Source organism: Leptonychotes weddellii, chromosome 3 (assembly GCF_054177405.1).
Source record: "Leptonychotes weddellii isolate Sample4059 chromosome 3, ASM5417740v2, whole genome shotgun sequence".
In the NCBI taxonomy this organism is placed as follows: domain Eukaryota; kingdom Metazoa; phylum Chordata; class Mammalia; order Carnivora; family Phocidae; genus Leptonychotes; species Leptonychotes weddellii.
The window spans coordinates 103738171-103754526 of NC_138371.1; the positions used below are offsets into that span (position 1 = coordinate 103738171).

Genomic DNA, 16356 nt, shown 5'->3' on the forward strand with positions numbered 1-16356 from the left:
TCTCTAAAGAAGATACAAAAATGGTCAATAACCACATGAAATGATGCTCAACAGCATTTACCATTAGGGAAGGCAAATCTAAGGCACAATGAGATACCACTTTGTATGAAACAGGATGGTTATAAACAAACAAACAAAAAAAAACAGGTAAGTGTTGGTGAGGATGCAAACAAAATGGAATACCTGTACATTACAATGTTAATGCAAAATAGTGCAGGTACTGTGGAAAACAGTCTGACAGTTTCTCAAAATGTTAAATATATAGTTACCATATGACCCAGCAATCCACTCCTACAGGTACACCCAAGAGAAATGGGAACATACATCCACAAGTATGGAAAAACTTGTATAAAGATGTTCACAGCAGCATTATTCTATATTGAAAATTGTTTTTAAAAAATGGAAAGAACTGGCGTGACTGGGTGGCTCAGTCAGTTAAGCGTCTACCTTTGGCTTGGGTCATGATCCTGGGGTCCTGGGATTAAGCCCCATCTCGGGCTCCTGGGGAGTCTGCTTCTCCCTCTCCCTCTGCCCCCACCCCCCGCTCGTGCTCTTTCTCTCATGCTGTCTCTCTCTCTCAAATGAATAAATAAAATCTTAAAAAATAAATAAATAAAAAATGGAAAGAACTCAAATGACCAACAACTGATCAGCAGATGAACTGAGAAATAAAACATGGTATTATCCACACAGTGGAATATTACTTGGCAACAAAAAGGGATGGAATGCCGATACATGCTACAACTTGAATAAGCCTCAAAAACATGCCACATAAAAATGACCAAAAAAACCCCACATATTGTATGATTCCATTTAAATAAAACATCCAGAATAGAAAAATCTATAGAGATAGAAAGTGGATTAGTAGTTGCCACTGAAAGGGGGTGGAGGTGGGGGGGGAAGTGGGGGTGGGAATGTTAAAGGGTATGGGGTTTCTTTTTGGGATGATAAATATTCCCTAAAATCAATGGTGGTGATGGTTGTACAACTCTTGAGTAAACTTTAAAGAAAAAATTTAATTGTACATTTTAAATGTGTGACTTGTGGGGCACCAGGGTGGCTCAGTCAGTTAAGTATCCGACTCTTGATCTCGGCTCAGGTCATGATCTCAGGGTTGTGAGACTGAGCCTGCGTCAGGCTCCACACTGGGCATGGAGCCTGCTTGAGACTCTCTCTCCCTCTCCCCCTACCCTCCACCCCTGCACTCACGTGCGCTCTCTCTAAAAAAAATAAATAAATAAATGTGTGGCTTGTATGGTTTGTGAATTATGTCACAATGCCTTAAAAAAAATACCATAGTATTTCTTAATCCAAAATTTATGCTATGTCAACATGTATCTTTTGTTTATCAATGCCAAACATAAGTTTTTGAACATGAATCGTCAATTAAGAACACAGTTGTTTTAATGAAAAGATATAATGTACCAAGCAGATATTTTAGATGACTTACAAATGTGAGTAAAATCTTAAAGTCTTCCGTATAGGACAATTACTCACTTCTTTCTTCTTTGTGAAGGAAACCTGATATATAATGAGGAATATTTACTACCCTAAGTGGATTAAAAAATAGAAGACCTAAGATTAAAAATTCAAAAGACTACAGTGTGGTGATGTTTACCCCAATTAGATTACATTTCCATTATTTTTATGCAGTTCAATGCTACACATTTAGGTGTGGATACATGTTTTGGTGGTTAGGTCAGAGAACTTTCAGGCTATCAAGCCCTCTTTTGTATTCCATTCCAACTTAACCCACCCTAGTGCAGGGTGAGGCTAGTCAACCAAAGTTGATATGAAGAGAGAAAAGGCATCATTCCCTCTTTCAAGGAACTTAAAAATTCAACTCAGACTGAGCTGTGGGACCACAATGTTAATACTAATCACTGTCTGATCTCTCACAAGAACTGTCTAGTGTGGGCAGTTGTGTAATCTTTATATATAAAGATCACGCTACCAGCCTACTGTCAGTAGAACAATGATTTTGCATTAGTGGTAACAGATTCCCACACTTTTCCCCAGTCCAGATAATGAACCAAAATCTGCTAAAGACAACCGACCAGGGTAGGAAGTACAGTTCTACCCATGGCAAAAGCAAAGTTTCTTTAACCGGTAAAAAGATTAAACCCACATGATCTAATGCTGATATGAACAAAAAAATCCTGCCATCAAAATTAAAATGTATAGAATGGTCTTCAAGAATTCACATTAGATATTAAAAAACCAAAACTCTCCAAACAATTGTAATTTCTTGAGTATTCACTACTCACTTAAACCTAATACACGGGAAAAACATGTATTTAGTGGGCAGCTCTTTTACCATCTTCCCATCAACATCATTTTGCAAATAATATACTCTATGCTTCAGAGTACAGCCCAGGACTACCTTGTAAGTAGCGGCATTCATTAAGAATTTATTGAACTGATAACCTAGACAGTTCATGGAAGTTAGAACTCAATGGATATATTTCTTTATAAATAAATAATTTGAAAGGAAATAATTTTCTAGTGAGAAATACGGCATTTAAAGTAATTAAGTCAGACCTGCCCAACAGACACCTACATAAATGATGTAACTTACTGAGCCAAAGGGGCACCAAAGGACACAGCTCCTGGCATGTAAAGTTCAACTTTTAAGTTGCCTATGGCCTTAAATTACTAAGCAGTTAAGATCAGAGAGTTAAAAAGTATGTAAGTTAAGTTTCCTCTTGGGGAGACTTTTTTCTAATGCTCAATCCATTCCTCCCTGCTCCTGCATGGATTTAAACTATAAAAAGTAATAAGTGAAAAATCTGTGGGCTTAGAAAGAGAAAATAAAACTGCACAGCCTTGCTCAGACAGGAGCAAACAACTCAGTGGGCCTTCCGTTTGCTCTCCAACCACCTGCAGGTTGACATCAGAAAAGCAGTTTTGTTACCTTTCTCCTATAGCCAAAGGCCCTACTGGCTATGATGGTTCTATGTACTATAGTACGTATAATGGGATAATAACTGTAAGTAATACAGTGGGGTATCACAGGCAAGAAAACAGATACAAGAACTACCAAGTTTAAAAGTTCAACTACTAAATATTTTTCAAAATATTACAGTATAGGTTAATACATAATTCAGAAGAATCAATTATGACTTAGGACTGAAGGGACTACTCCCAACATAACCTTTCCTTCCAATGGCCTGAAGTTAAATTCTTCTTGCTGGTTTCTCCTGGATACGTTCCTTGTAAAGCAGAAATATCCCTGGAAGGATAATACATAAACTACTTCATATACTGATTAATGACTTAATAGACTGACCTTTCTTTTAAAGTGTACAATATCAGGTATAAACAGAGAACAGTTTGAGGAAAAACTAAAAAAAAAAAAAAAAGGACTGAAGAAGAAACTTCACAATGGCTTTACACATTTTTTCATACACACAATTGAAAATTCCATCACATGCTGATTTCTACCACTTTGCTCGTCTACTTTTGAACAAACCTGGGCAAAGCTGATCAAACCAGCATTTAATAGCTAAGAATCTTGGATCATGATGGTAGGCATGCCATACATCCTAAAGCTTACTATCTTCCTCACTACCTCAACTGCATCCTGGACTATCTAAACATCCATACCATTGGCTATCTAGCACTACAACATCTTATTTTCTTGCCTCAATTCTGATTTCTTCCCCTTGGGTAATAAACAGGTTCATCTCTCCAAAGCATAAAGTACAAAACTAAACCAAACCTCCAATTGTCTCAGACTGCCACTCCATTTCTCACAGTTCATGGTCCTCAAAATACCGACCCTTTCTACTTCAATTACCAATCACTACTCAATCACTGAAATGGCTTTTGTGCAATACCCGCCCACCTGGTACTCAAATAAACAGATCTCCACATGACTATCTGTGCCCTGATACCCAATCTACATCTTCCTTATCAGTAACAGAGCATGTCTACTACCTATATTTTTTGAAACACTCGTCTATCTTTGCTTCCCAGACTCCCTTGCCTGGTTATTCCCTCTGCTTGTCTGAACTGCCCTGCTCAATCTCTTTTGCTTTTTCCTGGTTCTTACTATTGCTGTACCCAAAGATTCTACCACTGACCTTCTCTGCTTCTCTTTGAATGATCTTTCTCACTCCCTTTACTTCAATGGCCCCATAAAAGGAATATCTCCCAAAACTTTATCTTTACCTTTAATTTCCCTCTATTAACATTCTACAACAGTTGGCAGTTGACCTTTACCGCACAATTTCTAACCCTTGGCATGACTGATATTTTTAAAGCCTTGAGACTTACTTCACATACTACACAATTTACTCATTGATGGTACAATTCAATGGTTTTTAGTATATTCAGAGTTATGCAACCATCACCATGATATAATTTTAGAACATTTTCATCATCCAAAAAGCCCCATGCACCTAAGCCATCACCTCCTGTTTCCTTCCAACCGTCCCAGCCCTAGGTAACCACTAATCTGGAATCATACATGTGGTCTTCTGTGAATGACTTCTTTCACTTAGGATGTATGATGTTTCCAAGGTGTATCCATTTTGTTGCATGTATCAGTATCAGCATTCCTTTTTATTGATAAATAATAGTGTATAATGTGGGTAAACCACATGTATCCATTTATCAGTTGATGGCTACTTGGGTCATTTCCACTTTTTGCCTATTATAAATTATACTGTTAAGTACATTCACATAAAAGTTTTTGTGTGGATCACTGACATTTTGGGCACAATAACTGCTTCTTGTAGGAGCTGTCCTGTGCATTGTAGATGTCTAGCAGTAACCCTGGCCTCTACCCACCAGTTGCCAGTAACACTCCCGAGAAGTGATAACCAAATACGTCTCCAGACATTGTCAAATGTCTCAAGTGTGCAAAATCACCCCAACTGAGAACCACTGCTGTAGAGTTATGATGTCTTCAGTGAAACTCTATGTATGTACATTAATCTTGACCTAAAATCACTGCAAAACAAAGTATTATATACTCTTAAATATTAATAAATATCTAAATATTCATGTATTCTTTTCATTAATACCTCTCTGCACATCCTAGCTCCACTGCTGAGTTAGCTTCAACTGGCTTTCTTGATAAAATTTTTATATCATAATTTACATACTTCTCTGTAAGAAATTTCCAAAAGCTTCAGCAGCCAACGATACAAAATTTCCTTCCAGGCAATCTAATGTATATTTTGGTCTACAATCATATCCTTTATCAACAACTATCTATGTAAATACAAACTTGGAGGCTCAGCATGCATATTTAACCTTACAGATCACTGATTTATATGAATAATTTCTCCTATCAATCCTTTTGTATTCTAAATTAAAAACTGACGTTAGGACAATTAAGTTACATATTAACAGACAGAGCAATCATTCACCACCATGACATATCTCAGGTACTTCCTACTCCCCCAGCCTCTTCTATCTTTCTAATCAATAGTCAATTATCTGTTGGGATAACTGGAAGTCCACATGCCAAAGAATTAAGCCTGATCACCAATTCACATCATATATCCAACTTAATTCAAAACAGATCAAAGTCTTCATATGAAGAGTCTACATTTAAGAAGCCAGTCTTAGAAGAAGACACAGGCATAAATCTTCATGACCTTGGATCAGGCAATGATTTCTGAGATACGACAACAAAAGAAAAAATAATTGGACATCATCAAAATTCAAATTTTCTGTTTCAAAGGACATCATAAAAAAGTTAAAATATGACTCAGAGAAATGGAGGAAATATTTGAAAATCATGTATCTGTTAAGGGACCTGTATCCAGAATATATAAAGAACTATTACAACTCAATTTTAAACAGACACACCAATTAAAAAATAGACAATGGATCTCACCAGGCATTTTTCCAAAGAAGATACATAAATGGCCCACAACCACATAAAAAGATGTTTAATACATTAACCATCAGGGTAATGCAAATCAAAATCACAATGAGATTACCACTTCAAATGAACTAGGATGGCTATAAACAGACAAATAACAAGTGCTGGCCAGGATGTGGAGAAATTGGAAACCTCATATAATGTTGGTGGGAATGTAAAATGGTACAGCTACTTTAGAAAACAGGTTGGCAACTCCTCAAAAGATGAAACACAGAGTTTCCACATGATCCAGCAATTCTACTCCTAGGTATATCCCAGAGAAATGAAAATGTAAATCCAAACATGAACTTACAATGAATGTTCATAGCAGCAGCATTATTCATAATAACCAAAAAGCTGAAACAATCCAACTGTCAATCAACTGATCCATGAATAACTAGAAATCTGGTATATCCTTACAATAGAAAATTATGTGTATGTAGAGACAGAAAGAAAGAAAAAGAAAAAGAAAAAGAAAGGGACAAAATGTTTTCAACTGATGAATCTTGGTATTAGGATATCCGTCCAATTCTTTGAATTACTCTTGTAGTATCTCTGTATGTTTAGAATTACATCAAAATAGAAAGATGCAAAATAGAAAGCACATTACAAAAAATTATGAATAGGGACTAATACTGGCAATTTAACACAGCCTCATTTAACATGATACCATTCTAAATGATCCAATATATTTGATACAAAACACACATTCTATAAGGTCTACTAGCTATTCTTCTAACTTAAAAGATATATCATTTTTTAAAAAGCCAACCACTTTATATTAACTAAGTTAAATTTGATCTGTAGGCTCTCTTCAAGGTACTAAGCTAAATAATTATCCAATTCCCTTCCCAATGGTTACAGAGATCACCAAGGAATTGCCAAAACTAGAAATTATACCAGAATTGGGTTCCTTGAAACTGACTTCCTTAATTAGCACTAAAAGTGTAGCTTAGTTTAATTCCATTGCCATGCTCTTTCCCCTACATTTAAAGCTAATCCACTTAAAGGAAGGAGTACTGGACTGGAGTTCAGGTGGCCAACAAATGGCTACTATGCAAACATCTATGGTCAGATACGAATACATCTGTAAGTCATGAAGTAGAATATATGAAGGTCAAGATCAAGATCTACTTTTCTTTAAACAAGGAATTATTTCCTTTGGGAACACTGTAGCCTGCAGATGACAGGTTTTCCAAAGCTTTATCTAAATACTTTGTGAAAATATTTTATGTGTGTGTATCTTTAGACAAACTTTGTTTCCAAACTCCCACAGCACTGTTTGCCTTTACAAAACAGTCACTCTTCAGCCAACTACATTTCCCCCTAAAACACAGACTTTAAAATTGGCTCCAATATATGCAGTGTAACTTTTGTTGATTTTCCCTACATATGTAATTAATGTTTTGATAACTCCATATGGCCTGCTACTTTTTAAATCTGTCTCAAAGTTTTTCAACATCTTTCTTTTTACTAACAAAAACTGGAGCAAAAATTATATTGCAACACTCAAAGGGGAAATTTTTTAAAAAGCAAACCTAAGAAAATATGTGCCTTTTAACAACCAAAGAGAATATACTGAAGACATAAAATTAATAATGAGTAGAAAGATGATCAGCGAGCAAGGATAAAAGCAGAAAGTGATTAACATCCCGGTAAGCTCTGCCCCACAGAGCAGCAGCTCACCATGACTGCCTTGGGGAAAGAAAACTGGAGAACTCAACTGAATCAGAGACTCAATACCCTGTACAGCTTTTCACAGTTTTCTACTACATGAGTGTATTAACTTGAAAATAGAAGAAAACGCTGTACCTAACCCCACTCAGCCCCTTTAAAATCCCACAATTTTACCAACCCAAAACAGTAGGTAATTTCTAGTATGTGAACGTAGCAACTCTTGGCTCTGTTGTAGCAAAGATGAGTCTCATCTTAAATCTCTGGTATGGCTGAATATGTATTTCCTATATGCTTGTCATCTTTTTCTCCTAAATAGATTCCTTAACCCCCAGACCCAGGCCCCCAAGAAAATACTGATTAAAGACATGTATAACAAGGGAAATTAAATTTCCTATATATTAAGTCAAGAAAAAAGCAGAACACAGACAGCTGATGAGCTTCTTTATTCAAGTAAACTATTAAAAGCTCAATAAATAGTAGCTAACTCCTGAGTGTTTTAAATGTATTGCTACATTTAATTCACTCAACAATCCATATCCCCATTTTATATTTGGAAAAACTGAGACTCAGTGATGTTAAGTAATTTGCCTAACATCAGCTAAGAATTGAACCTAGATTTGTCTGATTCAACTATGATAAAGATGAAGAGACACTAGATAGTACTGCTTTCAATCTATCAATAGGCAGCAAATGTTCTAGAAAGCAAATCATAAACCTTAAACTAAGAAATACAAATTTTTCAACTTTAATAACTCATTTTTAAAAAGCAGACATACGAACCTACAGTATAACCCATTTAAACTTATTTTGTATGAGCTAATTAGCTAGAAATAAAAGTTTTATATTTTTATATTAAAAAAGGTCTTCAAAGACTAAACATACTACTACCTTACTATCTACACTTGAACAATATCTGCATCCATAAAGGTCAAATTAGAGAATGCCAAATTAGTCTTACGAGAGTCAGCCAAAAAATCCAATGTAATCACATGTCACATGGAGGAAATGATTCAGTTTCTTGAATTCGCTTCCCACCTTCTTCCTTTTCCTTCCTAAGGAACACTGCTATTTCTTAGTTAGCAATAGCCCCCTTATCCACTAAATGCTTCCGTTTATTTGACTCTCTTCTACAAGGTTGTAAATGAAATTTTAAATCCTGTAAGTAGTCCATTGCATTGTGTATTATAAAATGAAAAAAACATTAAATTCCATTTCTAAAAAGACTTTTCTTTCAACAACATGCTTTACAAACCTGCAGAGATGAAGTACTTCTAGCCATAATTAAGTCATCTATGAAAATTACCACAAATAAACTCTTTGGTTGTTAAAAGGATATAATTTGGAGGAAGAAAGTTCCAGCTCAGGACTTGATTGGCGAGTGCAAGGTAACGCTGAAATACCGAAGACATCTGAGCATTGAGGTTCTCCCGCCTGCTGAACTCCTGAAGAACTTCAACCGTTAACATGAAGATTTGACGAAGGTCTTCTTCCTATAATAAATAAATCACACATATTTTTCAATCAAAAGCTTATTCAAAATGTATTCCCATTTAAGAACCATAAAACAAAACAAAAACCTTAAAATATTCAATGCAAAAACACTACCTCTTTAAGAACATTTTCCATTTTTAGGCCTGCTCATAATTTATATCACAAGTATGCTTTCAAGTGACACCAGTTTGAATGCATCTACTGTAATACAAATGCTACTCCGTAAAGAAGCTGAGTCTTTGACAACTACTACAGAGCTGGAGGGGTCAGTTGCTTTAGTGCAGAGCCCTCGGATTTAAGCCAATGCCTTCACATAACTTTACTTCAGAGCCAAACAATACATATGAGACAAAGAGCCCACACCATCTGCAATAACATTTTAAATACATGGCCCTTGTTGGCATTCTGCCAGGCCTATTTTAAGGCCAGCAAAGTCCCACCAATTGAATTAGTTACATCTAAACGCAATAAGAACAAAATAAATAATCTAAGGATCTTTGGAGTGGTATTTCCTTTTTGTTTAAAGACTAGAATTAAACAAGAAAGCTAAAACTGTCAGCTATGTTCACCAAATCTTTATCCTATCCTATCTTTTATCCTTTACTAAATGCTATGAAATCACAACACAAATCTTCAAGTACAGGCCACATTCAGCTAGATAAAATAAATGTTCTCACTCCATTAGGAACAGATTATGTAAAAAGTAAACAATCTAATAAAACATAAAAAAACCAATACCTGAAAAACTCTTTTACAGTTACCATGGAATTCCATACTGAGTCCAATGTTGCTAGTTTTACTTGAACTTGAGAATTCACTCAATAGTGCAGTTAGAATAGAACAGGCCAGGGTTTGCTGTAATTATTTGATAAGAAACAACTGTAAGGCATGTTTTTTCTAATGCTTTGTTTCAATACAGTATTTGTTCAAAGAACATTTTCTATCTTTAGATCTTCCATTATATCTTTAGATCTTCCGTTATACCTTTAGATCTTATACCTACCAGTCAGAAAACTAGGTATGACAAAGTAAAGATTAGCTCCCCTTTCTAAGTAGCCTAGTAATTACAAATAGTACTTCCTCAATTTCAGCTACACAAATCCAACTGACTTGAACTCAGGACATACACCTATTCAATCACTGAGTGCAAACAACATTTCAAGATAACCAGTGTTGAATGTATTATTTCATTTACTTCACACAACAATCCATATCCCCATTTTACATTTGAACAAGTGAGATTTGGAGAAGGTAAGTAATTCAGGCCAGCTGAGATCTGAATTCAGGTCTGTCTGACTCTATGTTCTCATGTTTATAAAGTGTATTTCGAAAGCAGATGAAAGTGAAACAGATTATATAGCATCCAAAACATTAACGAGGTAATTCTCAAGTTTTTTAAATTGAAAATGAAGATTTTCCTTCTTAATGGCTCTATCCAACAGGCTCCTAACATCAACTTACTGCTATTACTCATAGACTATTTAGAGTCAAGGTGCCAAGGATGGAGAGGATACAAATTATTTTGGCAAGTTTCCAGGGGTTAAACAGAAATATGCACACTACCTCTGAACAACCGAAAGATTAAAGTCAAGATGATACTATTTATGCAAGCTTATACAACAGCTGAACACAGTCATACCCACCCACCAACTGCAACATCTTTGTTCAGAAATGCTTCTGGTGTCAGTACCTTGACCTTACAGATGCTCATCTTGGCAAATATGAGCAAATATACATAAAATTAAATTCCTAAAGAATGGCATGAGTTGATATTTGCTGAAGCTGAATGATGGTTACTAGATGACCAATATACTATATGTTTATTATTGCGTATGTCTGAAATCTTTCCTCTAAAAACTGTAAAAAAAAAAAGAATTAAATTCATATTTGCCTCTTAATCTCAATTAAAATAAGCATGGCTGTATAATTAATATTTATGGATGACACACCAGCCCATACATTCAAGCATTTTCTTAGACTCTGCCACACCAGGAAGCCCTAACAATAGAGAACACATGCAAATTCCTTCAGGAATCTGGGGGTATAGACCAAGCTGCCTTCAACAATAGTAAAAGTACTCTTAATATTCCTGGTTTAGTTTAAACACACACACATAAACACAGAAACTCACACACACACACACACACACACGCACTCACTCTTGTAATTTTACATTAAAATATACATTTCTTTTAATACAAAAATGTCCCCAAATCATCAAGAGAATTGTACAAGTTTAACTGCCTTTGCATGGCCCCAGGCACATGGAGGAAGAAACCTGGTCTGAGAAACCAAGCACTAAAGAGCCTCTTATAGAGAAAACAGTCTGTTGTATTACTCAATTCATTTTACACATTAACAGAATTTTAGAAACTCACTACTACAATCCCTTCATCTTTTTTTTTTTTTAGTTAAGAAAATTGTATTTTAAAAAATAGCTTTCTTTTGAAATGGTGATTAACGATCAAAGTGTCAACAATCAAAACTTCACAGATACATTTAAATAACACTGGGACCAACTATGGACATAGTTTTTAAATATACCTAGGCTTTAGTGGGGAAAGTAGGTATTAAATCCAAATTAATAAAATTCAAAGCAAGAGATCTAACATAATGTATTACAAGAGCCTCTGATTCTGGAAACATTTCATAGCATCCCATATTTTATGTCTTTTAACCTTGGTTTTTCTCTCATCCTTTCTAAATAAGACTTCAGTGAATAGAACATTATGAACCCAGAAGCTCTCATTAAACACAAATTTATCATTCTCACAAATAATTAACTATAAAAATTTACACAAATAATTTACAAATTCCCACAAACTACTAATGTAGTGAATTACAAATAGTAATTACCTTGTGAGTAATAGTAATTACTCACCATAAAATGGCCTACTTTAAAACTATGACCACATTCAAATTTTCAATAACACACAACTCTAATTAATGAAACAACCTGTACTCACAATGAAGCTTTATTTTTATGTGAAATAAACATTTCCTAAGAGTACATGCATGTGTTTGAAGTCAGGATATGAAAAAATGAGTGAAGAAGAAGGGAAAGAACAATGAAAAATGAGGACTTTCTGAGGTTAATGCTGCTTAGAAAAAGGAAGGATTTCTATCATTTTTTTTTTAAGTAGGCGCCAGGCCCAGCGTGGAGGCCAATGAGGAGTCTGAACTCACGACCCTGAGACCAAGACCTGAGCTGAGATCAAGAGTCAGACGCTTAACGGAGCCACCCAGGCTCCCCAAAAAGAACTTTTAAAAATAAAAGTCTCCTTTAACTACAAACCTCATCAGACAGACAAAGAGCCCTCAGGGGGATGGGATGGTTTCATGAGCAGCAATAAAGAGGACCTCTCCAAAACAGCAAACTTTCACGTTATTTAAGTAAAATTCACCCATAAAGGAAAGTACATTCTTAACACATGATAATTAAGAACAAAACAGAGTCTTATGATAGACTCAGTTCTCCAAACATAAGAATATTTTGTTCTTACCTTTGTCCTATAAAAATAATGTATCTTAACCTTAGAAAAACTAGAAAGTACAGAAAAGCACAAAGAAAACTGCCCACAATCCTACCATACAGAGGTTATTACTCTGAACATCTGTTCACAGTTTTCTAATTTTAATACATAGGTATACATCATTTATATATCATTACTATCACCTGTATGTATTTTATATTCTTTTTTCCACTTTATACTTATGAAATAAAAAGACGAACTTTTTAAAGCAAGTAAGTTCTTTTCAAATTACTGGTAAAAGACGTAAGAAATACATAAAAATATATTATGTAGCATGGTTACAAGTATTATCAGAAACCAAATATTCTGGTGTTAACCTACCTAAAACTACCAGCTTTAAAAGAACTACAATTCAGTAAGATAGTCTCATCATTAAAAGATATCAGTTTAATTGCTCCTTAATTTGAAAGGCCTGCAAGGATTTGAGATTAACATTATAAACATTTGATATACCATACCACTAGGGTTCAAAGATGCCAAATTAATAGAAATTCCTCAAGAATGATGAATAATTAAGCATTGATTGTGGAGCAAGAGAGCAAAGCACTTCCACACATATTCAACACAGTATTTCTCCCTATTCACAGATCACATATCACATTGCATCCAGGACTCATTTCCTAATATGTTTACTCATTTTCAGTATTTGGTTATCAACTAAATCTCATTAAAATCAAGTTACCTTCATAGCAGGTGCAGTGCATTGTAATGAAATAACGAGGGAAGCAAGCCAAAAGTGAAATCCTATGGGAAAAAGAGGACAACTCCTTCTCAGGACAAAGAGGAAAGGGAGCAGAAAAAAGCATCAAATCTGCCTCTGAGAGATCATAAGTTTTGTTTTTCTTACCCCTGTAGAAGGTTCCTGTCTGCCTGTTTCAGACTTTCAGGTCTCAGTGGTCATCCCAAGTGTATTACCTCTTAACTCCCTCTATAATGATCAGTACCTTCAAGTGCTGCCTCTCTGCCCTTTGTCACAGTCAGGGCTAGATATTATTTCTGTACCAGAGACAGGGACTCTGATACTTAAGAAGGTCAGAAACAAAAGCTGTTGTAAATAATTTAGAGTGGTGAATTTCAATGAAATCAGATCAAAGTTAACTGATTAGCATACTATAAGACTAGTAAGTCTAATAAAGTTAGCAGTGATTAGACCAGTATAAAATACCGTTAGTACAAATCTTAAAAGTGTAAGACGTTAACATAACAATGCCTCATTTATCCAAGAGCATAGAGAATTAAGTTAATACCTGTTAATTTTCCAAATGCAGCCAGCAAACATTTTCAATGCAACTTCCTTCACATAAATTTTTCCAAATGAATTATTCCAAGGGAATTATTTTATGATGTTGTAATAGAGAGAATACTTGGAATCTACTAAAACGTATGAGGCTTTACATCCTTTGCCAAAGTGACGCCAGGCCCAATGCTTTTTGATTTATGTTTGCTATAGTTTTTCTCCACCATCCTTTGTGCTAATTTGATTAGCACTAACAAATAGTCCTAAATTGATCATTTTTGTTTTCAACAAGTTAGAAATCAAATAATAAAATTTTTAAAAAACTATGTCCAAAATAAATTCTAAATTAAAATACTCTACAGGACTCTTTCAAGAGTCTAGTACGAGGATCTTACTGTTTTGACAAAGGAGTTAGAAAATCTGGGTTTTAACAGTCTAAGATTTACCACTTCAAGTAACTTGAGCAAATCGCTTCATCTATCTTTGCCTCAGTTTTCTCATCTATAAAAGGGGTGAACACCTTCTGCCCTGTCTAATTCATACGACTGTCCAAAGGTTCCAATTAGATAATGCGTGTAAAAAGATTATGTATATGCAGCAGTTTATGATTTGAGAAAGTAAAACGACAACAGTATTTTTATCATTATCATAAGAAATATCTATTTTGGCTTTTTTGGTTCCACTTCTTGATTATTATCTACATCCCATCAAATTAAAATCACAAGATAACAGTTAAAAAAGAAAGTTATAACTAAAGCATCATTAAAGCAATATAGTAGATGCTCAGTAAATCTTAGCTGGATTAATGAATCAACGTTTACTTCTATGCCTAACACCATATTAACAAAAGGCAAGTGGAAAATGAATACATGATGTGTTCACTATTTTTTAGCGTTGATAAATTTCAAGAAGAAAATTTAAATATGTAAAACAAACAAGAAATTCAATGAGGTCTCAAGTTTATAAATGAGTTTTAATGTTTTCTTTCACTGAAGTACTAAAAATTCACAAGTTCACTTCACTAACAACTTAAGTAACTGTTGTCTTCACATCACAATCCTATAGCAGCATTCTCATTTCTAGTGAAAGCCATTAATTTCAACAGTGAAAAAATACCCTTCAGAGATAGCTTGCCTTACTCACCAGCTTATTGTCATAAGCACAAGATATTCAAACACTAACTCCAGCTGACAAAATAATATACTCTTGTTCAGAGAGAGGATTGTCTCTTATAATAGCCTGGCTCTTACCCCAGGAGATTTATTACCAAGAATAAACTTTATGAAAGGTTGCCATACATAAAGCAGACTTCCAGCTGTTCTTCTAAGCAAACATCAATGAGACTTGTGATAAGAGAGATTAGGTTGGCTATCACATCCAGGGGCATCACTGCTGTAGACAAGTGAATTTCTCACCCACTTCTCTCTAGCATGGCAAAGAGGAAGACAGGAGGCTTAAATGCTAAATTAAACAGCTTATTTAAAAGTGATTTAACATATGCCTACTACTTTCAAAGGAAATAAACATTAAATAGATTTAGCTTAAATGTTAATTTAAAATAAAAAATCTAGCTAATTTCCTTAGGAAGTAAAGTCTCCAGGTCTAACGCTTTCAAATTAGTAGAGTGAGTCTGATACTATTACAAACTGAGATGAAGTAACCACAGCAACCTTTATAACCACAGAAAGAAAACGGCCTGTCCACAAAGACAGGCATGAAACAACATATTATTTAATCATTGTACCAACACCTTTACTCTGAAAATACATCATGATACCTGGAAAACAGACTGTATTTAAAAAATACAATCTCCTTAGGAAATGTTTTATGATAATAAGTTATTCTTCCATAAAACTATCTGTAAAGAACTAACACTATAAGAGACTTCTTAAAAGCATTTAAAGGAAAGTTACCCGTATTCTTTTAAATACACAATTAGTTTCCACTCATGAATAAACGCATAAATACTTTCTTCTAATTTCAATACTTAAAATATTATTTGCATTAAAAGAGATGATGTATTAGAGTGTATGTCCCAAAGTTCTATTAAGCAAAGGGTGATGGACCACTAGGAAGATAAAACACATTTGTTCAATGCTTACTAATCGACTTAACATCGTCTTTCCTTGTCTGGGGAGCCCCAGAAATGGACAATATCACATTTATTTTACAAACAGTATTAGTAAATCAGGGCCTGGAGATGGTAAATAATTTGTACAAGTTAATAAGGTAGTAAATGGCAGAGCTGCGATTTAAGCCTAAACGTGAATCTAAAATCAGAATCAGTGTTCTATTACACTATACTGCCCCAAAACTTATTTGAACATGTACTTTAGACTAGTATAAGGGGATGGACCACCAAAAAATATAAAAGGGAAGTGGGAAAGCCAGACTACATACAGTTTCTGACCAGTGAAGGTTGATGGGAACATTATTCTAGAAGAGGAATGATGGGAAAGTTAGTAAACTAAATAATTCATGAGATCAACTCTTTCATCTATAGGAAACCAACAGTCAGGTATCTCTTCTTTTTAAATAGC

General features: G+C 34.7%; 1 protein-coding gene across 5 annotated transcripts in view; it reads right to left on the minus strand.

Annotated features, from left to right (window-relative positions):
* XPO4 (exportin 4) overlaps positions 1-16356 on the minus strand; it is a 117903-nt gene that overhangs the window by 57428 nt on the left and 44119 nt on the right. For all 5 annotated transcript variants that reach the window (XM_081815396.1, XM_081815398.1, XM_081815397.1 and 2 more), the window contains 2 exons: positions 9785-9901; positions 8892-9045 (listed from right to left, as the gene is read on the minus strand). In XM_081815396.1, the coding sequence (XP_081671522.1) occupies positions 8892-9045; positions 9785-9901 (271 nt within the window). The remainder of the gene's footprint in view (positions 1-8891; positions 9046-9784; positions 9902-16356) is intronic.